Source organism: Antrostomus carolinensis, unplaced genomic scaffold (assembly GCF_000700745.2).
Source record: "Antrostomus carolinensis isolate BGI_N321 unplaced genomic scaffold, ASM70074v2 scaffold9257, whole genome shotgun sequence".
Classification (NCBI taxonomy): Eukaryota; Metazoa; Chordata; class Aves; order Caprimulgiformes; family Caprimulgidae; genus Antrostomus; species Antrostomus carolinensis.
The window spans coordinates 61,825-84,432 of record NW_010328029.1 but is presented as its reverse complement, the minus strand read 5'-3'; the positions used below and the strand labels follow the sequence as shown (position 1 = coordinate 84,432).

The window sequence follows — 22,608 nt, the reverse complement described above, 5'->3', positions numbered from 1 at the left end:
TACAGGAGTTTGCCACGGAGAGGGCGTGAATAGTCTGCTTTGTTATACAGGTTCTTCATTTATCTTTTTGCAATAAAATTAAATATGGGAAGAGCTTTATCTGCCAAGATTTTTGACTCCATATGTAGCTCTTATTCTGTGTTAGAGCTGACAGGGGTAACTTCTTGAGCATACCAGTCACTTTCTGTTCAGTCCCACACAAGCTGCGCTATCTGTTTGTGCACTTGTGTGGGGTTGTGCAGAATGTTTTCTCTAGCCTTGCATTTGGCCTACTCAAAATACAATTTTTAATAAACTGCTCTGTGTTCAAGCATTTGCTCTAGTTTCTGTGCAGCCCATTAGTGCATCTAAGCTCCAACCCCTCCAAAACAGTAGCAGCTGGAGAAAAAGATGTCTTGCAAGGACTCAGCAAGAGATGTGGTTAACTGGTATGCTGGGGAAAGGACATGCTTTTTTGTAGTAAGGTTATTTTCCCTGAAATAAATGGAAGTGTTTGAACTATCCATACCTGATCGTTAAATGCTTTTTGTCTTTTCTAGATACGTTTACCTTCCTATTTTACTATATGTAATTACTTTTTCTATTTTTTTAAGATTCAATAGAAAATATTTTTACAAGAGAATGTGAACCATTATACTTCACTAAAATACTTTATCCTTTCTTCTTTTTTTCATTTTGATGCAAATCCACTATTTTTTAGATTCCTCTACCCCCTACCCCAAAGGCATTTTTTTTTAATTAGTGAAGTAATATCCCTCCTGTTAAGCTTAATGGAAGATAAGATGCTATATATAACCAAATGCTGCCTTTAATTTAGGCTGGAAAATTATTTGCAGTCTGACATTGGACTTTGTGTAGCCAGACTGTCTTCCAGAAAAGAGGTCATAAATAGGAAGCTCCAAAATGCTAATTATAGTGAGTAAAATTAATTTTTATCAAGAGTTATAGCATACAAATTGAAACTTTTTTCCTTATTGTGTAAACTGCTAATAAAAAAAAGATGGAGTCTGTTAAGCAGGAGGATTTTCAGAACAAAAATCCCTACTTAAATATCTTTTGTGATGAGTTTTGTATTTCCTTGATATTCCTATAGTCAACATACGGGTAGCTTAGCTTGATTTTGAACAGCAAGATAATTTTCTCTGTTGTTGTGGACCACAGAGTGCTGCATTTGATGACTATTCTCTGATGAGAAAAAACAGATCAAATATTTGTGGTCTTTCACCAGCTTCTCGCTGTCATCTTTTTCCTGTTAATGAACCATAGCGTTTTCAGACCTCTGACTGTGAGGAGTTTCAAGCAGTCAGCTCGGTGTGAATCCACAGTGAGAGCGAGGCTGATGGAAAAAGGAGAACATTTTGCATAGATTCCCATTCAGAAAGAGTTCCCAGCAGAAAACACTGAATGTCAGCTACAGAGCTGTATTCTCCATGCTTTAAAAAGTTGTACTTACCTCCAGAAATAAAAAAGAAAGTAAAGACAGGACTGAAAGCTTCTATTGTTTGTCCCTACAGTAGATTAAGGAACAAATTCAGTGGGGTTATAGACTTCAGGAATTTGAAGTGCTGCTTTGACAGATGCAAAAGGATATCCCTCACTGCCTGAAAGCAAATGCTGCCTCTTGCATTGTGCTTCTGATTAATAGAGTTAACTGCATCAGCTTCTCCAAGTACTGGGGTGGAAGAAATCAGACATTCAAGGAGTCTCTGCTTTGCTGGATAACCATTCCATTACTTCATTAAAGTCTCTTGAGGCTGCTTAACAAAATACTTGCCTTGGAAGGGATTAATTTTTTTATTGTTTTCTTTTTTTGTATTTTTCTGTATTGCCCTTTAGTATGTTTGCCTTTGTGACAAGTAAATAAAAAGAAGCGTTGAGTTAGCCATCATGAAATGGTGACAGTCAATCTTACAGAAGAATAGGTGCTATCCTTTTGGTGCGTGCTTTAGAATTGACTGCTTTAGTTTTGAAAGCAGAGTTTCCCAAATCAGATTATTAAAAGAAAAAAAAAAAGTGAGCTAGAATCTGTCAAATTCAGGATAACAAGATGCTGAGATAGATGCTAGCATTTGTATTTCTGAATATAGTCATTTACTCTGAAAGCTCTTGAAAATGAGGCAGTGAGAAATTGGCAAGCATCCATACTGCCCGCTTTCTTATATTCATGCATATGGATACCGGAGGCTAGCCAGAAATCCCACAAAAAACCCCCAAACCTATAATCCCTTCTTAATCCATCTGAACTGAATTACAAGCAGGTTTCAAAAAGACTGCTTTTATTTTGTTGTTATGATAAAAAGAAACTATGAAAGTATGGAAAATATTTGAAGAGCTAACTGAACATTTTTTTTGCTGATCATCAAAAAATATATATTTTTCTTAAAATATATTGGAAATATGAAGTCTGATGTTAACGATGTTTTGCTGAGCTTAGCCTGGTACTTCCAAATCAGCTAACTAGACAAAGTCATAGAACGTTTTTTTTCCCTTCTCCGCTTACACCCAATAAAAGAAAGTATTGATTCTGAGTTCCAACTTAATAAAGGCATTACTAACAATGGTCTGATTTTATGCACTGATATTAAAATATTCATCTTTATTAACAATTAACTTGCTGCTTGGAATGATTTGGGCATCAGCCATAGTCTTGCAGAACACAGAAAACTTGTTTGCAGAATCAAAATATGTTGCACACAGGCACCGAATCTTCCGTGTTGGATTTGAGCTCGTGACTCCGCTCTGTTCTGTAGGTGATATCCGCAACGACTTGTACCTGACGTTAGAAAAGGGAGACTTCGAAAGAGGGGGGAAGAGTGTGCAGAAGAACATTGAGGTGACCATGTACGTGCTCTATGCAGATGGAGAAATCTTGAAGGTAAGTGTTTTATTTCCTCTGAGCTTCGGGTGCCATTGGCTTGCTCCATGGACATGCTCTCTTGTTTTCTTGTCTTGGATGCAAGGGAACTGACTGCTAAATTAAAACTAGCTCTTTCCTTTTTTTCCCCCCCCACTAGCTTTTTAAACTATATATTATGATGAAGGAAGTGGTCAGTTATAAATTTGAAAGAATTTGGAGCACTTCCCCTATATGGGAATAGGGAACTTGGAGAAAATATTCAGAAACTGAAAAGCTTATGTAATTTCAAAATGTGATGTCAGTGGCTATAGTAAAATGAAAGCTTAGAGTAACTGTAGTTGGAAGGAACCGAAGAGTATATGACAAATATCTGAAATTAAATAATGTGTGTAGTACAACGTGATGAAATGTGATTACAAGAGAGACTTTTAAATCTGAGTTATTGGAGTTATGGTACTGAATGTAGCTTTGGAAAATAAATTTGAGTAGCCTTATTTCCAAGATCTTGGCTTGCACCCTGGGATGGCTCCATTCCAGCTGTGGATGGTGATGTTTAATGTTTTTCTTTATTCTTCTGTTCTTGCTTTTAGTATTATTGAAGAGTAGAAGGTAGATAAGTCAACTTTGTGTGGGGTGGGAAGGCATGAGGATAGGGAAGTAAACAGAAAGTATTTTGACATAAACATCCATCAGAAATGGAGAAATGGCTGCATTAAAAGGTATTAATCAGAACTTCTCCCTAATTTTTTATTTTTTTTAACCTTCACTGCAATAAAATGGCCTTTGTAGCAATTATCATAGAAGAGTCTAAGCACCAAAGTGCTTGTGTCCCAAACTCATTGCCAGAGTCTGTTTTTTCAGTGGAAAGGAGAACCTTTCCTTTCTTACTGCAGTAGCTTGTGAGTTCATGAACAGTGAAGTATGTCTCTGGTAAGGAAATGGTTTGTGCTGACAGCTGTTGCAGGAAGATCAGGATCCTTTGCTGTTTAATTGCACGCGGCGTACCTTTCAAATTAAGTGACAAAGAGCTCCATCAGGTCCAACCATCCCACCTGTGCAGTGGGTTTTGGGAAGTCAAGGTATCCATTTGTCTGACGCTTAACACAGGTCTGTTAGTCTGGGTTATTTTAGTATGCCACTAAATGGATGCTGTTTTACCTTTTATATAAAGAATTTAGTCTTAAACCCTAGATGGCTTACTTCTCACTGCAGCTTTGTGGTGTATGATCTTTGGTATGGACCCTTGGAGCAGTCTGTGATGACCTGCTGTTTTCTACTAGGAGGGAGCTGGTTTCATCCAAAGACAGAATATAATTTCTGTAAATTATAAAGTCTTAGATCAGGACTTTTATTTCAGTCATTCAGGATACTCTAAAAGAAAATTTACAGTATGCTGAATGACTGAAAGGCCAGGTTGGATGAGGCTTCAAGCAACCTGATTAGTGGAAGGTGTGTCCCTGCTCATGGCAGGGGGGTTGGAACTGGATGATCTTTAAGGTCCCTTCTAACCCAAACCATTCTGTGATTCTATGAAATTACTGGAGACTGCAAGAAGAGTCTAATAACTTTTTAATATAAATGTTAAGAATAAGGTGTGTGTTGGATAGGGCTTGGTGCAGGTCTGATGAAGGGAATTGCTTTCTTTAGGTTCCCTGTCACCTGAAGGATCACTTGCGTGACCCGAGGTTGCTATCACAGTCAAGTGTAGCTTTTTTCTTTCTTCTGTTTAATTTGTCTAATTATTATGTTAATTTAATAACTTTCAGTAGGTGATGTTGTAGAGAAGCTAATAAAAAACTCCAAGCTTACAATAGCATGGGCAGAACACTGAATGTTCAATCACTGACCCCAAAGCACTTGGGGGTCAATTCTTGGTTGAAATATTCTTTACTGTTCCTGACCCTTGGCCTTCCCAACGCAGAGACTGCCCAGTGGGAAAGTGTGTGCTGAGTTACACAGTACAGTGGGGATTTGCCACAACATTTTCATCTGATATTAGAATAAACTCTCTAAAATTTTCCTGAACAGCAGCACAATCCAAATCTGAATTATGCCTTTGTGAAGACTTTAGCAGAACCATACGCAGCGTTAATGAGAATATTCTGTCTGTCTCAAATCCTTATTGCTGTTGAGTGTGTCTTGGTCCAGAAATAGTCTTATTGAAAGCAGTGAAGTTATTCCCAGAATACAGCGCTGTTTCAAATGAAAATGAGTATTTCCTTTTCAAAATGGTTTTACTCAGTTGTTAATATCTTTCAATATAGTCTGAAAAATAAAAAACCTTGACACATTTCTCACTTATTCTTCTTTCTGTTTCGGTAACAGGAATGTCTTATTAATTGCAAGGCATACCTTGAACCATAAGATTATTACTTGATACTTTTTCTAGTTTAGCTTCTCTTACTTGCCTCTGCCCTCTAATTCACCTACATATTTGGATCTCATGGTAACTAGGTGTATGGAGACTAGTTTCATGTTTATATTTTGCAGATCACAATTCAGAATTAAAGATTAAACAATCCTCCCTCCTCAGACTATAGATTGTTGTATAAAGGCATAGAAAGTAACTTAACAGCCAGAAGGCAAGACTCTTGACCTAATCATTTATTTAAAAGTTTATAGGATGAAACAGCACTCAGAGACGGACCATTCGTGTGCCAAAGCTGGAAATTTTTTGAGACAACAGAAAAAAGCACACATGAAAATTAGAATTTTTACTGCACCTTATAGAAGCAAAACAAATACCATTTTACCTTCTCCTGTGAACCTAACTCAGAATGAGGTTTCAGAATTGCTGTGCAGCAAGCTACTGTTACTACAAAAGATAAGTGGGATATTGCAGGCATTCTGTCTTCTAGTACTGCCACCCCTGCTCTCACTCCAGCCTGTTGATACCTGCAAGTTAACTCTCTTTGCTGCATTAAAAACACAACCTTTATGCCGAGATTGTGGCACATACCAAAAGGTTACTACGACTTGAGAGGACTTTTGTGAGTATAGGCTGCAGTCACTGAGTTTGGATTAGAGCCTTTGCAATGAATCTCTGCCCAGGGAGGCTGTTCTTGCACTGAATCCCAAAATTCCAGAGAACTTTTCTTTCTTCTTGGGCTCCTTCACATATTCTTAACTTTCTCGAAGCCAGAAGGATATGACCACAGGCCAACCAACCAGGTCTGGTTAATGGGATATACTTGAAATTGGTAGTCCCTTGATTACAGATGAAAAAATCAAATCAACATTGTTGGTATTTTCTCAGGGTAGAATTTAGAGCTGCCTTGGGGAAATGACCAGTAGTTCTTCTTGTCATGATACTGTTCCATCTGGGGTGTTTTTACATCAGAATTTGTATTGCATGCGTTGTTCTGAGTCTGCTTAGCTTGTTTCTTCCTGGATTCATTATCCTTAGAGATGCTAAAAGTGAAGAATGTCCAAGCTGTCTTTTCTCTGCATGGTTTTATAAGATGTCGTATCTTTTGGATCACTTTGTAGGTGCTAGATCTATAACACAGGTTAGTGCTTATATAAAAAAATGTGCTTTCTGCTCCATGTCTTCATTACAAAGGACTTTTACTATCCTTATTTCAGGACTCGGTATTTCTCCTAACTTCCTTCACTCATGTTCTAACTGAGGATTTCTGTATTTCCTAAATAATATCAATTCGTGGTTTTTTTCATCTGTACTTTGAGAATATATAGATTGGTCAAGATCTCTGAGCTTTTTATATCTAAAAGCAGAAATTTAGATTCCATTATATTTTAGGTGATGACTATTCAACAGAAATTCTTTGCTTACCACTAATGAAGTAACTCAATCAGAATTTTGTGGGATACTCGGTGAGGCTGGATGGTTGTAGTTTCAAAAGACCAACACTTCTAAGAGCTTGAAAAGTTCAGGTGTCATTTCTGAACTGCAGTACTGAAGCAGAAATATGATTAAATGATATTTTCAGAAAAGTCTAATATTGCAAGTGATGGTCCTATCAGGTCGGGTTTTTTGAGGGGTTTTTTTTGTTGTTTTGGTTTTTTGGACTCATCTTTACTCATCTGTATGTATTTGGGCTTAGGTGTTTGTTGTATTTATTCTGTGCTAGATAGAAACCAGCTTAAATAATAACTTAAATAATGACTTCAAATACTGGAATTCATTCAGTATCATAGGTTTTCAAGCTCACCCTTTGACCCAAAACATAAGTTAAAGATCTCTTCAAAAATTTCAGATTCCATTGTGTCTGAGTTTCTGCTTCTGACTCTTCTTTTATGTCTACAGAAAGATATGAATTATATAAAGGTTATCACCGTGTAATAAAATGACTCATCTGTAGTGACGTGATGTCTTTTAATCTTACATTGTTTTCTTTTGTTCCAGGACTGCATCAGCCTGGGCTCAGGAGAGCCAAGCAGGAGCGCGTACCACTCGTTTGTCCTTTACCACAATAACAGCCCTCGATGGGGGGAAATCATCAAGTTGCCCATCCCTATAGACAGGTTCCGTGGGTCTCACCTCCGGTTTGAGTTCAGACATTGCTCCAGTGAGTGCAAAACATAACCAACAGAAATCTAAAAAAGCTGAAGTCTTTCCGTTGTCAGGTTATATTGAATGAGGCTGTTACTGGGTGGGGAGCAGGAAAGGGGTGCCCACCTAAAATACAGTGAAGGTGCACTGCTAATTAGCCACTTGCTACATTGATTAAACAGCACATTAAAAACATCACAAATAATCAGTGCAGGGCAAAACGTTTTGTAGATGTTCTCCCTGCTGTTCTTTTGCTGTGTTCTCCTGTAGAACGTTTTCTTTACAGCATGTATATTTTATATTTTATTCTGTTTGGCAGGTTTGTGTTTGTTTTGAGGCTTGTCAATTATTTGCATAGAATTAGACATAGTATATTATATGTGGTTTCTTATGTAACCTGTATGCTTTTTGTAACAACATGTACAAATACGATTCCTTATTTCTCTCTCTCGCTACAGCAAAAGACAAGGGAGAAAAGAAGCTCTTTGGTTTTGCATTCACTCCATTGATGAGGGATGACGGCACTACCTTGTCGGATGATATCCATGAGCTTTATGTTTATAAGGTACCAATTCTTCTCTGCAGACTTTTCACCTACTCATCCCTACTTCAGTTTAAATAAGTAATGTTCATTACATTATCTTTCCCCCCCCCTTGCTAGAAGTATGTAAGGAACAGATTAATAGTAGTTTCAAAATTTTAGAAATTCAAAATCACATGACTAGGTACAGATACAGCCTCTATTCTAGGTACAGCTCACCCTTTCCCTTCAGATAATGATGATTTATCCTCTGTTAATCCTCTCCATTTTTAATTCAAACACACTAGTGTTGATGAGCATTCAGCAGTTTTGCTTGGCAACCCTGTAGCAAGGGGCTCGGGGGGTTTGTTTGGATTTTTTTCTTCCTGCTGCTGTATGTTAGTTTATTTCCTTGGTATGATTTTCAGACAGCAGCACTAAGTTGTACAGTTGGAAGATCATGATAAGTTCTAAAGAGTCAGTGGTTAGGAGACCACACTCCTAGAGTGAGGTCTGTTTCGTGTGTGTACAGGCCCCGCAGGTGGTAAGCACTGGACTTTTACAAGTGCTTTTGTGCACCCAGAAGGTCAGTAAGAGTACTGTTAGGCAACTGCTGTCAGGCTGTGTGTGGAATGAGACAGGCTAGGTACAATCCATTTCTTGTCCTGTACCTGCAGTGTGATGAGAACAGCACGTTTAACAATCACGCGCTGTACCTGGGGCTGCCTTGCTGCAAAGAGGACTACAATGGTTGCCCCAACATCCCTTCCAGCCTCATCTTCCAGCGCAGCACCAAAGAGACCTTTTCCGTCTCCACACAGCTTTCTTCTACCAAACTGACCCAGAATGGTAAGTAGCAAATCCTTCAAAATTGCCCAAAGCAACAGGGATTACAAAAAAGAGAGATAAGATGGGTATGCTTGTGCTCTGTTTATTTTACTAAAATACTCCTTTGTTATAGTTTCATTATATGTGTGCTGGGATTTTTTACTAACACTATTTAAATAACCAGAAACTGGGTTTTTTTGAGGGAATAAGGATATTGACAGATGGCAGAGAAATTAGACATTAAGTAAGTAAGTGCAAGAGAAGGGTAATATGTTAAAGCAAAGTTAATTTTCATTAAATGATTGAAGAACAAAAAAATTCAATGTTAGCACTTCTACACAATCCAAAGTTTTTGTTTGGCTTTTACAGCATTACTAAGTAAATAAAAAATTGTAATAGCAACATCCCTGAAGCATAGCAAGACAGAAGTGGATTGTCCACAGTGCAGTGTCAAGTCACATAGGGAAAAATGCAGCCTTTACTCTTTTTAAAGTACTTTAGCATTCCTCTATTCATTTCTTTGATAGTGGTATTGGACATACTCTGTATTTTCCTTCTTGCTTCCCCCTATTTGTTTTTTGGGTTTGTTTTTTTTGTTTTCCTGAGAAGCGTGAACTGCAGCAAGAGCATAATGAAGTATAATGAACCTGTATAATGAACCTGTGGTGGGTCTGGGGTTGCCATTCTTCTCTCTGCGTATGGATTCTAGCTCTTTCTCTCACTGTTCTGCAGTGGATTTGCTTGCCCTTCTGAAATGGAAAGCTTACCCAGATCGTGTGATGGATATTCTAGGAAGACTGAGACATGTCAGTGGCGAGGAAATTGTTAAGGTACTAGATGAAATAACAGTCTGGATGTATCTGTGATAGCAAGTGAATGCAGACCTGCAGTGCACTTCGGAATGGTCCCTCTTATTGTTCTTTTTCATTCACTCTGTGAATTCTCAGAGTGTATGAATTGGGATTTTATTTTGACGTGAAACAGAACAGGAAGATAGTTAATCCTTGGGATCAAAATACAGCTAATCTTTAGTAAAAATTCCCTCTCCCACATGTGTCGTGAGTATCAGATCCTCAGCACCAATTGTTCCACTCCTGTTGAGCCACCCTGCTTGCTGATGTGTTGCATAGCCACTGGTTATGTGCAGACTTATCTGTTCCAGTCATATTTTCTAAAGGACGTTCTCTGAAATTGCGTAAGAGTGGTTGGTCATTTCTAGAGTGAAGAAAACAGAGCTGACTCAGAAAACTTGGCCTTTTCAAACAGCTAGTAGAGTTGATCTATATTTCTATTTTGCTCATATGTTCCAAGTGTCTGTGTAGTGGAGGAAAAAATGTGAAACCTCGAAGGTTAAGTTTTGCTCAATGGCCAAGGAACCATCCTGCAAAGCGTTTTCCTCTCCCAGCGCTGTGGAGCTGTTGCCTAGAGCACCAATTGCTCTCTAGCGTGTCTAACCTATCAGAAATCCATCTCCTGTCTGAGAACTTCATCATGTTTTGTAATCACTGTTGCTCTGCATGCCAGTCCTTTGTCTGACCTGAACTTTCTCAGGTCAAAGGAAATTCAAAATGCATTTGAATACTTGTGGTCTCAGTAAAAAAAGTGTATTCCAGGTATCCCTCTGATAACTTCAGGTGTGCTGAGAACTCTCCCTAGAATTTATTTCTATAAATCTAGAAGTAAAAGGAGATAATTTGTAATGGCAAACAGACAAAAAGAAGAAACCAAAGAGAAATCCCATCACTTAATTAGTAGTTTATGATTAATGCCACCGCACTGTAACTTATTTGAATGTTGCCATATCTCGAATGTTACTCTTCATGATAACTTCGTAACAGGAACAGAAGCGTACAATACCCCATTTATATTGGAATTCTTCAAGAATGTCATGTTTTGTACACTTTGTTTGCAGGGCAGTACAAGTATCTGTTTTTTATAGAGAGAAACATACAAAAATATGCATTAAATTATTCCAGGGGGAGAAGTAGTTGATTCCTTCCCTAAATTAGCTGCCATTTGGCACTGGAATATGAAGAAAGAAAGCAATAATTGAGAACAAAAGAAATTTTATCCTTTCAGATACTTCATAGATTGTTATATTTTATTTCTTGTTTTCCACATCAGAAACTTAATTAGAATAGATTAAAAAATCGTGAGAGAATGTGCAGTTGACTTGATCTTCAGCATTCTTCTTCACAGTCATCCTTCCTGAGGACTCTGCTTTCAGGGAAAAGAAAATCACTGAATTGTCAGCATTCAGCAAGCTGCACTATTACGGATGAAAGAAACAATTGGCCAATATGTAACTTGACCCAATTAATGCTTAGTATAAAAGCTTCACTTTCTGTCATATAACAGGAGTTTTCAATATTAAACATAATTTGGAGCACCAGTTAATAGACTTCCAAGTCTTAAATTTGATCACAAACAGTATCTGATAAACTCTGATGAGATGAGAATTAAAATAAGCTGTTTTGCCACTGTTGTTAGGCAGCACTTTTAGTCAGCTTCCAGTGAAAGGAACACTCGGTTATATTTAAAAATTTTAAATATTTTATAATTAAAATTTACAAATCAGGCATGTGGTACATATTTCTTATTTTTTGTTTTCCTGTCATTTTTGTTCAGAAATATTCCTTGTAAAAAGAAAATTCTTCTTAGTAAAAACAAATGGAAACCTGTCACATGATATAACCTGAAGTTGTTTGCCCTTGGCAAGTGTTTCACAAAGATATCAAGATATATGAAGTAATTAAAGCAGAGGGGAAATAACCTTCTTTTGAATACAACTGAAGTTGAAATTCTTTGTTTATTCATGTCATTGTAGTTCCTACAAGACATTCTCGACACGCTGTTTGTAGTTTTGGATGACAACACGGAGAAGTACGGCCTGCTGGTCTTCCAGTCTTTGGTAAGCTGCTGCATTGTTACTTCTCTTTATCTCATGGTCGGTGGGTTTTAATTTTCGTGTTATCACGTTCCTAGTATTTTACTTCCATGAATGATGAAATATTCAGCTGAATCCAGCTGTATGTTTCTGTAATAATCTTGGGTGAGGAGGGCAGGATAGCCCCAACAGATTGGAGGACAGCAATATTTGCTATAAGCTGGGAGAAGCAACCAGTAACATCTAACAACACAACTGCTACTGACTGTTTAAAGAAACTCATGTATTCCATTGGTCCTTAGCTTGTGTAACTTCGGTATAGAAACCTAGCAATGACGTGCAGTTCCCTTTAGTAAGGGTTCCCTTTTTCATCTCCCACAGGTATTCATCATAAATCTGCTGCGTGACAGCAAGTATTTTCATTTTCGACCTGTGATGGACACTTACATTCAGAAGCACTTTGCAGGAGCTCTCGCTTACAAGTAGGTTTTGTTTATCCATGACTTCAAGAGATGCTATTAGCAAGTTTTTGAATGATGTCGCCATCAGAATCAGAACCTTCGTATTAGCAACGCTTTTCAAAAGTAGAACTACTCAGATGAAAGTTTTCTAGCACAGTTACAGAGAGAAGCTGCTGAATGTCACCTGAAAGTGGCTAAGAATGAGCAGACTTTGGAATTCATCTTGCTTTTCTGAACTGGCAAATCTAACTTTCTATTTTAACTGAAGAGACACTGTCACTCAGTAACAACTCATTACCAGTCTGTACTAATGAGCTACGCAGAGCACATACATTTCTTCTCTAAGGATGTTGGTATATAAGACTTGTGAGAAAGCTTTGAGAACTAATTGTAATTTCCTCTTCCAAAGTAGACAGGTGTTCACATAAGATGATGTTCTATTTGATTAGAGTGATTGTACCCTTTCAGTAGCTCAGAAATTTAATTTTCACTGTCACTTTGAAGATTCTGCCTTATTTTCCAGTACTCTTTTGAGTTTTGCATCAGAGAATAAGGCAGATTTCTGAAAGCAGTAACAGTTGCCATTAAGGGTGTTGGTTTTTCTTTCTTTTAGTCTATTTCTTTCATATATTTGAGCAGATTCTATCTTTGACCATAGTAGAGTATTAAAATCAGCTTATAATTGGTTTGGATTGTTTTAAGCCATTCATATTTTAGTCTGATTAAAAAATACTTATATTAAAAATACTCTGTCAATGGCAGGTAAAAAACTGCATGTATTGTATAACACTAGGAGGCATAGTCATGTTCAGAGGGTAAAAAGTTATTCTGCTTTGTGTTAATTATCACCTCTTTCAGACAAAACAAATGATTTTTGGTAGTCTGATGTCTGAAATAAAACATGTTCTTAACACTGCTCTTTAAGTTAGTCCAAATGGTATTGCGTACTCAAGAAAACAGATGCATGTATTTTCTTTGTGATCTTGGTTTCTACAGACTTCTGACAGGTCTGGAATTTCTTTAAACAAAAAAAAAAAAAAGGATGTTTTGGTCTTAGAACTATATTGTGTGCCTTTATCAAAGCTATCTCTTTAATAACATCTTTTTGATGTTCACTTAGTGTTCCTCATGGTCTAAGTCAGTTACAGAGAAACAATTATTTTCTGGTTTTGACACTTAAATAAATATATATATAATGTAAATTCAATAGCTAGGACAGCGATAGCTGACCACTGAAATGGAGTGAAATGAGACTATTTTATAGATTTTTCCCTAAAACCAATATGTTTGTTGCCTGACTAATTTTAAAATAGTGCTGAAGGTTCCTCTTCTTTTCCCTGTTTGTTATATTCAGAGAGCTGATCCGATGTTTGAAGTGGTACATGGACCGTTCAGCTGAGCTTGTACGCCAGGACCACATCCAGGAAGCAATGAGAGTATGTATTCAACAGCAGTATTTGTGTGTCTGTTCCATCTGTGACTACAAAAGGGCCAGGGAAGCTGTAAATAAAATCAAGGGTAGTCTGGCACTGACTTATTTGTTTAATCAGAACGTTTTGGGGTTTTTTTTAAATATTTTGCAAAAATTTTCATTTTAGGGGGAGATTCACTCTTGTGCAAAAAAAAAAAAAAAAAGAAGAATTATGTCTCCTTAAGTCCTTTTGAAGCCCTATGGAGAACTTAAGTGGGACATACATGGAGTATATACACACTGGCCATTTATATATGTGGTCTATACTTTGCACTTCAAGAAGCAGTTATTTTAAATGTATTAGGTACAGGTGCTGTGGATCAAAGATATCCTTTTTATTTCTGGCTGTGACACAGCTTCATTGTATGGTGATGCTCTTGGAGTATTTTAAGAAGCAGATAAATGAGCCCTTAACTGGATGGACACTCTTAACAACTGTCATTGCTCAGGACCTGAATCACATTTCCGCGGTGAGAGTATCACAGGAAGGCACAGCTTTCTAATGGTGTGTGAAGCAAAGGGAGTATTTTTGGTGCTATTACATAGAAATCAGAGAATAAATAAAGTATTAGTTTTACTGTGTGTAATTGTAAATCAGAAAGACAGTGTGTCAAGTACATAAATACAAGATTCCAACATTTGCAGGAAGATATTTTTCTTTGAGGCAATGTCCTTCTGTATCTTCTTACTCTGAGTAGGTTTATATCCAAACATTTGATTCTGGGCACTTTTAGAACTAGTAGCAGTGGCAGAGATGAGCACTTCCTTTTCCTAACTTTTTCATGTCAGTACAAATAGGTGAAGCATCTCACAGGTGAGGCACACACACATACATATACTACTCCTTTAATTTCTGGCAACCATTTGGGAAAGTCTGAGCTTGTTCCTTGTATTTATGCTTGTGTCTTGGCGTATGTTTCAGGCTTTCTTATGGCTTTTCTCATTCTCCTTGTGATATTTTTGTTCTTTGTTTTGCCTCCTTTGGTCTAATTTAGTCAGTATTTTTGAGGAAGTGATTTTTATTTTTTGAGAATCCCTGTTCCATCTGAATGGTTTAGCATCACTGCCATCAACTAGCTTTCAAGATCTCCTGTTAAGGTCATATCCTGATACTTACAAGGACATTATACCAGTGTTTACTTCATCTTTTGTAGATATTTACATACTTCATTGTAATACTTTTCAACCACAGATTCATAGGGAATGGTAAAAATGGGGCAAATATGTCTTTTAAATAAATTACCGACTTTCTCATTCTTTTTATTTCCATCCTTATCCTTCCTTTTTTTTTTTTTTTTTTTTAATTACAAAGAAACCTATTACAATAGGTGAGAGGAAGATCTATATCTGGAATGACTTCTAGAAAGTTTTCTTGCCACTCAAACCACTCATTAGTGCTGTATGCAAGGCAGCAGGTAGAGATGTATGGTATTGTCCCTATGTGATCTGCATTTTTTGAACCTCACAGTAGTCCTCTTCAGAAATACTAAAAATATGAATGCTGGAATGTCTTTCAGAAGCTCCAATATCCAACATCCTGTTTGTGAATAAGGAACATTCTTTCAGGGATTCTAAGACAGCTCTTTGCTTACCTTGGAAGTCTCAAGTCCTTGCCTAGAAAGCAGCTCTTCCCTCCATGAGTGTTTTCAACTCGAAGACCTGACAGCCCAAGCCTTTCCAAGCACAGGAATTAAAATTGCCACCAGAGTTTCTGCAGAATTAACAGTACATCCTCTACCACTGACACTGCTGTCACATCTTATTCCGACAGTTGCCTTTGCAGGTGTATCTTGGAGGCCCATCATTATCATCTTCCATTACAGGAAAGTGATTGATTTCCTTCTTTGTTTCCAGATTTTATTTTGGGCATCTGGAGCAAGTTGGTACCGAAACCCTGTCCTCATTCAGAAATAATTGCCTTATTTGGTGTTTTACATTTTCTACAGTCTCACTTTTTCTACAAATACCGGAACATTGCTGATGTAACTACAATTGTTCTACCCTGGTCAGCTTGTTTGTGGGGCTTGCTCCTTCTTTTATTGCTGATGCCTTGAACTTCTCTCTAGGTCTTTTATCTGCTCTCAACAAGACTCAAATTGGTCTTGTTGGTACCTTCACTTGAACCTTTGCACTTTTCTTAAAACTGCATAGTAGGTGCTTCTTGTACTTGAAGCAAGTATGCTGTTCTCTGGGAAAACCACATTGACAGTAGCAGGAAGAAGTTTTTTAGCTGCTCTTGAATGGTGAAGTGGATACTCAGAGGCTACTGAGAATGGCTTGTATTCACTTTGGCTAGGACAGTGAAAGAGATTCAGACCTTCAGAGCTAATCCTCTTTACATACACTGTGCTCATGGTAAGGTTACCCATTCTATATACTCCAGATTCCTTCCTTAAAGTAATCTTTGGGTTTCTTGAGTTAGGAAATTAATCTGTGTTTTTTCTTAAAGCAGCTCTATACAAGGTTGATTCACCTGTTTGTACTCTGAACATCAGGTATGGTTTGCCTTTTGCCTGAATGGAACAGACTCTTCAGCTCTACAGCAGATGAGTCCAGATGCACAGCTGTACTGTCCCGAAGACTGTCCACTGGATTTATGAATGTGCTACAGTAGAACCATCAAATGTTGTCTGAGCATAATTTCCAAAGGCTCAAGTGACGTTGGTGTCTCTGAAGAGTGTCTTTATCCATTAGACCTACAGAATAACCACAGAAATTTATCCACTTTTTTGCCTGTGTTATCGTAGAAGCTTCTAACTGATGCTGCTTTTGTCATAGTGGTCTTCTGGTTTTAATTCTCCTGGGACATTGCAACTACCCATTAGGTAATCTGTGCAAGCTGAGGTGTGCTGTTCCTGTATTCACAGAGTAAACATGCATATGGACAGTCATTTAGAGAAGAAAGGAAGCTTACTCATTAGTAAGTGGAAGTTCTCTGAGATGCATTATCTGTGTGCACATTTCCTACTCCTTTTCTCATCTCTCCTGGAGCACCACTGGTAGAATTTAAGGATTATTTGGTTGAGGGGAAATAAGGTTATGATGATTTTTGTCCATTTAAATTTTGCATGTGATGTACCATGGGTCTTTAGGTTACTGGTCACACGTGAGTGGTGTGTGCTCACCTATTATGTGAACGTGCATACAGACTACGTTTTTAAGAAACTTCCTTTCATTTGATACCAATTCTCTATATCATGCCAAGCATAATAGAGGGCCTGGATTTTATTTCAGTGCAGTTTTATGTCTTCAGGCACATATATGCATCACATGTGTGATTTTATGAGAAGCAGAGTTAGTCCAAGTGCTGATTTGTGCTAACAAGACTTGGTTTGTGTTTTTACCACCTCAGCCATGTGTCTGCAAACAACTGAACTCCTCTGTTAACTGCCTTTGTGGGTTCATTCTAGGCAGCAGTTTAGGTTGTCGGTGCTCAGGATGTGGAGTGTCTCTTGAGAGTCTGCCTTCAACAGAGAATTATAGAATTGCATACATAAATCCTCTGATTCATAGCAAAACATAATCTTCACATTAAAGTTACGAGCTTTCAGGTTAGAATTATGGTTGTCTATACCAAGCCTATAAAACAGCTTGTACAAGCACTTGGCTTGCTGTACTTGGTGTTAGCAGCAGAGATGCTGACCTTTAAGAGCTGACTGTTGTGAACCAGTTGACCTTTTTCTAGAAACTATCTAGAAATATAAAGTGTTATTTCCTAATTAAGTTCTGTGGTGTAAGGAAGCTTCACTGGGAGATGGTTTAGTACAGAAGTAGAAATAATATACTGCCAAATTACCAAAATTGCCATCATTCTGGAAAAAAAAAAAGTATCAGTAGCATTTTGAAATCTGTGATGGCTTTATGAGGAATTTCACATTCCATTCTCTAGCCTTAAAGCTGTAGCATTCTAAACTTACAACATAACATTGCATATTCCTGCATACAGCGTGGTGGTTCTATGAGTGGCATCTTATGGATGCAAAAATACCTGATGAGGGCAAAATTAGTATTTGAATTAACTTTCAGTTTCCAAACAATGAAGCAAGACAAGAATACTTTCCAGCGAATACAGTGGAACATTAGTAATGTTTCTGTATTGACTATGATTGCTGAAGCTCCAGCTTCTTTGTTTCCTGTGCTGAATTTTGAGGATATCATCAAACTATGCATCTTGTCTTCTCTTAATCCTGCTTTAATGGTGTATCATGTTAAGCAGTAAGGGAAGAAGTGAAGCCTAAATGTCACTGGTATTTATTACATTTCAGTGTTGACAGTTGTGTACACCAAATGATCAAAAAAGCCTTGTTGCTGTGTGGAATATTACATTGCTGTATCAGTGTCTGAGAACCTTTAAAAGATCAGTAAGCTTGCTAAATGCTGCATAGAACAATATCTTTTTCTTCACTGACACTGCTGGCAAATAGAGTTCTGAATAATGCCACTTACAACATTTTAGTTAAAGATGTTTAGGTTGCAAATTCAGACTTAATCTAGACATGTCATAGAACAGATTATCATTCTACTCCCAAAAGATCCAGTGTGGCAGTCCTTCAGGACTGCAGCGTCTATCACACATTGTGTAACGGTGTTAAATGCCATCTTCTGTGCAGGTTATTCTCCCTCTGCTGGGTGCTCTCTATGTTTCATGTGTGATGATAAAAGACAGACACTTTAACTTATCACATCCTGAAATAAAAAGATACTCGCTACAGTACTGCTGCTTGCTACTGTTACGGGCTGCCAGAGGGCTTCACATGCTGCTCCTGTCTTCTGTTTCTGCATCTGCGTTTATTTCTGTTTGTACATGTGTGTGTAGCTGCCAGAAAAAAAAGGTGAACCTTGCTGTTGTGTTCATATTGAAAAGTAGATTCTCCTTTTTCCAGGTAACCCTTCTTCTGTTCCACTGACAGTCCACTTATCTTAATCTAGATTAGCTAACTCAAGGAATTAAAGGTAGAATTTGAGTGAAAACAGGAGAATAGCTTCTTCAGACACTTAGAGTCATTGTGCCATGCTATGAGAAAACTAGAAGTCTCTTATCTTCACCAAGATTTTCCTCAAATTACGTAACTTGAATTTGTCTGTTTGACTTAAATGCATACTTTTTTTTTGTTGGTGGGACATACTAGTAAAAAAGATTGTTGTTTAAGAATGGGTACTTGTCTATGAGTAGCTCTTCCTTAACTGAATTATATAACTTACAAAACCTGTTTTTCTTTCTCCTTTCTAAAGCTGAAGAATTTAATTGTTATGCACCTTGAATCTTTCCTGGTTCTCTTTAAAGCTCCTTTATTTTTCTTTCTCTCTTTTTCTCTGTCCTAATCTCCTTCCTCTCCTGCTCCTTAAGGCCTTGGAATATCTTTTCAAGTTCATTGTCCAATCTCGGATCCTTTACTCCAGAGCTACTTGTGGAATGGAGGAGGAGCAGTTCCGCTCCAGCATCCAGGAGCTTTTCCAGTCCATCAGATTTGTGCTCAGCTTGGACAGCAGGAGCTCTGAGACTCTCATCTTCACACAGGTTTGCTATTTTCTACACTATCTGGCAAACCAAAAGGCAGCTATTTTCTGCACAGGTAGTGTATATGGGCACATGACGATTACATGCAGGTTAGTAGAGTTTTCTCCCTCTAACAAGCTGATGATACTGGGCAACATCATAGCCAGTTAATGTTATTAGTAGCTTTGCGCCGCTTCACAGATACAGCTGAGCTGAACTGTGGACTCTCAAGAGGAAAGTGCCTTGTCACATGAGAATACCATTTTTGCTCTTCACAAAAGTAAACTGCATTTTCAAGTCTCTCATTCATATGTCTTACAATCAGCCTCAAGAAATTTTAAATCCTTAATTGTAGTGACTCAAGTCAATATTTAGGGTCATAGCAACATCACAGTAGAGAAAATTACAGTCAGAATCATATGCAGCCTGACCACAAGCATACAGTGATACCTACACTCACATTTAATACATTATTTTGAATATGGCCCAGATGACTTCATAAAGACTTTGTGTGGGCTTAAGATAACTGAAAGTGAGTGAGGATGCTGCTGAGTTCTGTTTCATATTTTAAAGACCACTGTACTAAATTATATACTTCTGGTTTTTAAAGTTTTAAATAATAATGTCAAATGCACTGTGTGTTCCTCAGCTCAGAGAATGTCTAAATGGACCACCTAGAACTCTTGGTAATATGAAGGTGATTTGTAATCACTAATTTACTATTTACAGATGTTTTGAACACCTGCTATAGGTTGCCAAAGAAGCAGTTGTTGTGAACATGGCAACAAAACAGAGCGACTCCACTGGTTAGGGAAGCTGCCAGCAATGCAGTCGCTTTCTTAAGAAGCTGCTCTGAAAGATTTTGAGAACAGCTGCTCTAATCTTTTATTTAATCAGCCATTAGTGGGTATAATAAGATGAGACAGGAACATGAGAAATCTGCACAGAATTTTGCAGGCAAAGTGACAGTGAGTGGAAATGGCATATATGAATGCAGGCGGTTTAGGGTTCTTTGTTTTTCAGTTGTGTTGATCACAAATACAGAGGGAGACTAGATTTGAGGATGGAGTTATTTTCCCTTTTTGTATCTTTTTTTTTTTCCTCCTTTCTCTCACTGTGGTATTTCTTACTTTGGACGTTTGTAATTTGTAAAGCTTGTCCTTGTTTAATCTTTGAAAAGTTTACTTTTTGTTTCCCCCTTGCCACTATGTTGCCCCTTGATCCCAATTGCCCCATAGGCCTCTCAGCCTGGAGGGCAGGCGAGCGGAGCTGGGACATGTGCCCCACAAAAATGTGGTGGTACTTCAAGACCGTCATTTAATTCTGTAAGTAATGATCCCCAGAACTGCACAAGTATGTCATCGTGGATGTTCCCAATTAATCCCTTCTCCCTATCCCAAACACTTTTCCTGCATATAAACTGGCATTTAATGTTTAAGTGGCTGGTACTTTAAAATTAGGAAATGTGGAATATTTCAGTAATCGATGGAACAGGTTATGGCATCCAAAGGCTGAAAAGACAGTACTAAGGGCGTATACAAGATTATATATGTCAAATTGTTCAGGAGAGCCAAGGAGATAATTTACTAGATCTGGAAATCTGGACAACTGTTAAATATCTACAGCAATGCTTGAGGCCCTGGCAAACATAATTTTCTTCACATTTGTCCTCTTATCCAGGATATTAGAGAGATCTTAATACAGTTCTTTCCAGCAGTGAGATTAAAACTGATTGTGTTCTTCCTTCCAGGCAATTAGTTTCATGCGAGTAATGTTCCAGCATATTTTTAGGGTGTTGTACAAAAAAGGGCCCTTCAAGGACTGATGAAATGATGTAGTTCTTTCTCAAGACGGCTCCAAAGCTTCCTGAAGAGATCCTACACATATCCTTAGATTGCTACTAGATATCCTAAATCACCACAGAAATCCTTCTGCTTTATTGTAATAGTTAGAAATAAGCTTAGAAAAACTCCTGGAAGGATTTCTTGGGCCAATACTGTAATGTCACTTGTCTTATTCCAGAGATAGAGATGATGACTGGATTTGTGGCTGTTAGAGCTATCCAGGAGTACCATGAGCTATTTAAATGGTTCATATTTGTTTATTTGGTTAGCACACTGCATGTATGTAGGAACAAATAGGTGACAACACCCAGGAAGCTATGTGGGGTTTTCTGTAATCTGAATTGATTGTAACAAAACAAGATGTTGAGAGAGATAACGAGCGCAAAGAAGAAAGAGGTAAATTTATGTTCAGAATAATTTAATGGGCTCTACAGTGTTAGTTGTAAAAATAATTTAGACTTTGCTCAAAGACTATTAAATAGATATCACTGTTGTCTGAAGGAAAAGATACTTTGAGGAACGACTTCCAAAGAAGGAAGCTCTATATTATATGGGATTAAGAGAGGCATGCCAAGTGTTAGAGCCAGCATGGGAGAGGACAACAAAAGGAGAACTTGCAGAAGAGAAGAAAATACTGGTAGGTGGTGAGACTCTGGAAGGACAAAGCTGAGCAGGGATCGGCAACGAAGTTTGGTAAATCTGAACTTCTGCAGGAAATCGGTGTAGTTCGTGTGGAGAGCTTCAGACAAGGGAGGTGGAAACAGCAAGAAGGGAGTTGTGCATGGTGGGGGCTGTGGCTGGGGTGGATGGGAGCAAGGCAGCTGAATCACACCAGACTGTGCAGCAGTTCAGGAAAGCAACCGTCTAGGAATATAAGTAGTTATAGTGGGGACACAGGTATGGACCTTGGGTAGGATGTAGAGAAAGAAAGAGAAGAATTTTAAAACATTAGAGGTGTGTGGCAGTTAAGTATGGCACCAAGTCTGTGGAACTTGAGGATAAGGCAATGCATGGAATTTCTACTGTTATGAAGAAATTAATTGAAAAACTGTGAAATAAGAGATGAAGAGTTTGATTTTTGATTTGATTTTTTTTGTCTTGGTGTATGTGCTGATACTGTTTCTGCATTTTAAGAGACATCTTCAAGGATAGCTCCAGCTTACTGGAAATATCCACTACTGCAAGACTCACGTGCACACTTACTTGCATGAAGTGATGTCTCTCTCATGAAATCACACCCACCCCTGTTGCAGAAATACTGTAATGTCACATGACAGTGCTGCTCTGGTTAAGGGTCTGTCAACATGTTCTTCAGAAAATTTTCTGAAGAGTTTCAACCATCTTTGGTAGTTGCTCAGTACAAAAAATTGGCATGGAACTGTCTAATCTGAAGCAAGTTTTACATTTATTGAAACGAGTAAATCAACAAAAATGAACTGTTTTCTGTTCTCTGGTACCTTCATTTTTTTTTCCTGTTTTATAAGCTGTGTCTTAAAATACAGCCTTTTGAAGCTCTACAGTATGTATGTGCTCAGCCTACCCTAAGACTTAGTACTGCAGCAGTGCTGGATTTTTATATACTACATGTGATTTGTTCACTATGAACTTCAGGTATTGCAAAACGTTCACACGAGCCATAGCGCACTATTTAGTAGCTTTCTGCAGACCCTTAATTCAGTTTTACTGTTGTTTCTATTTCACCGCATTTAGCTGCAGTTACAGAATTCATA

The 22,608-nt window shown here is 37.8% G+C and overlaps 1 protein-coding gene across 1 annotated transcript in view; it reads left to right on the top strand.

The window, feature by feature from the left end:
• The window catches only part of DOCK3 (dedicator of cytokinesis 3), a 190,760-nt gene that overhangs the window by 115,084 nt on the left and 53,068 nt on the right, over positions 1-22,608 (top strand). The window contains exons 16-24 of the mRNA XM_029085987.1: positions 2,751-2,875; positions 7,224-7,386; positions 7,829-7,935; positions 8,568-8,739; positions 9,451-9,548; positions 11,546-11,629; positions 11,987-12,087; positions 13,421-13,502; positions 18,885-19,091. Of these exons, the coding sequence (XP_028941820.1) occupies positions 2,751-2,875; positions 7,224-7,386; positions 7,829-7,935; positions 8,568-8,739; positions 9,451-9,548; positions 11,546-11,629; positions 11,987-12,087; positions 13,421-13,502; positions 18,885-19,091 (1,139 nt within the window). The remainder of the gene's footprint in view (positions 1-2,750; positions 2,876-7,223; positions 7,387-7,828; positions 7,936-8,567; positions 8,740-9,450; positions 9,549-11,545; positions 11,630-11,986; positions 12,088-13,420; positions 13,503-18,884; positions 19,092-22,608) is intronic.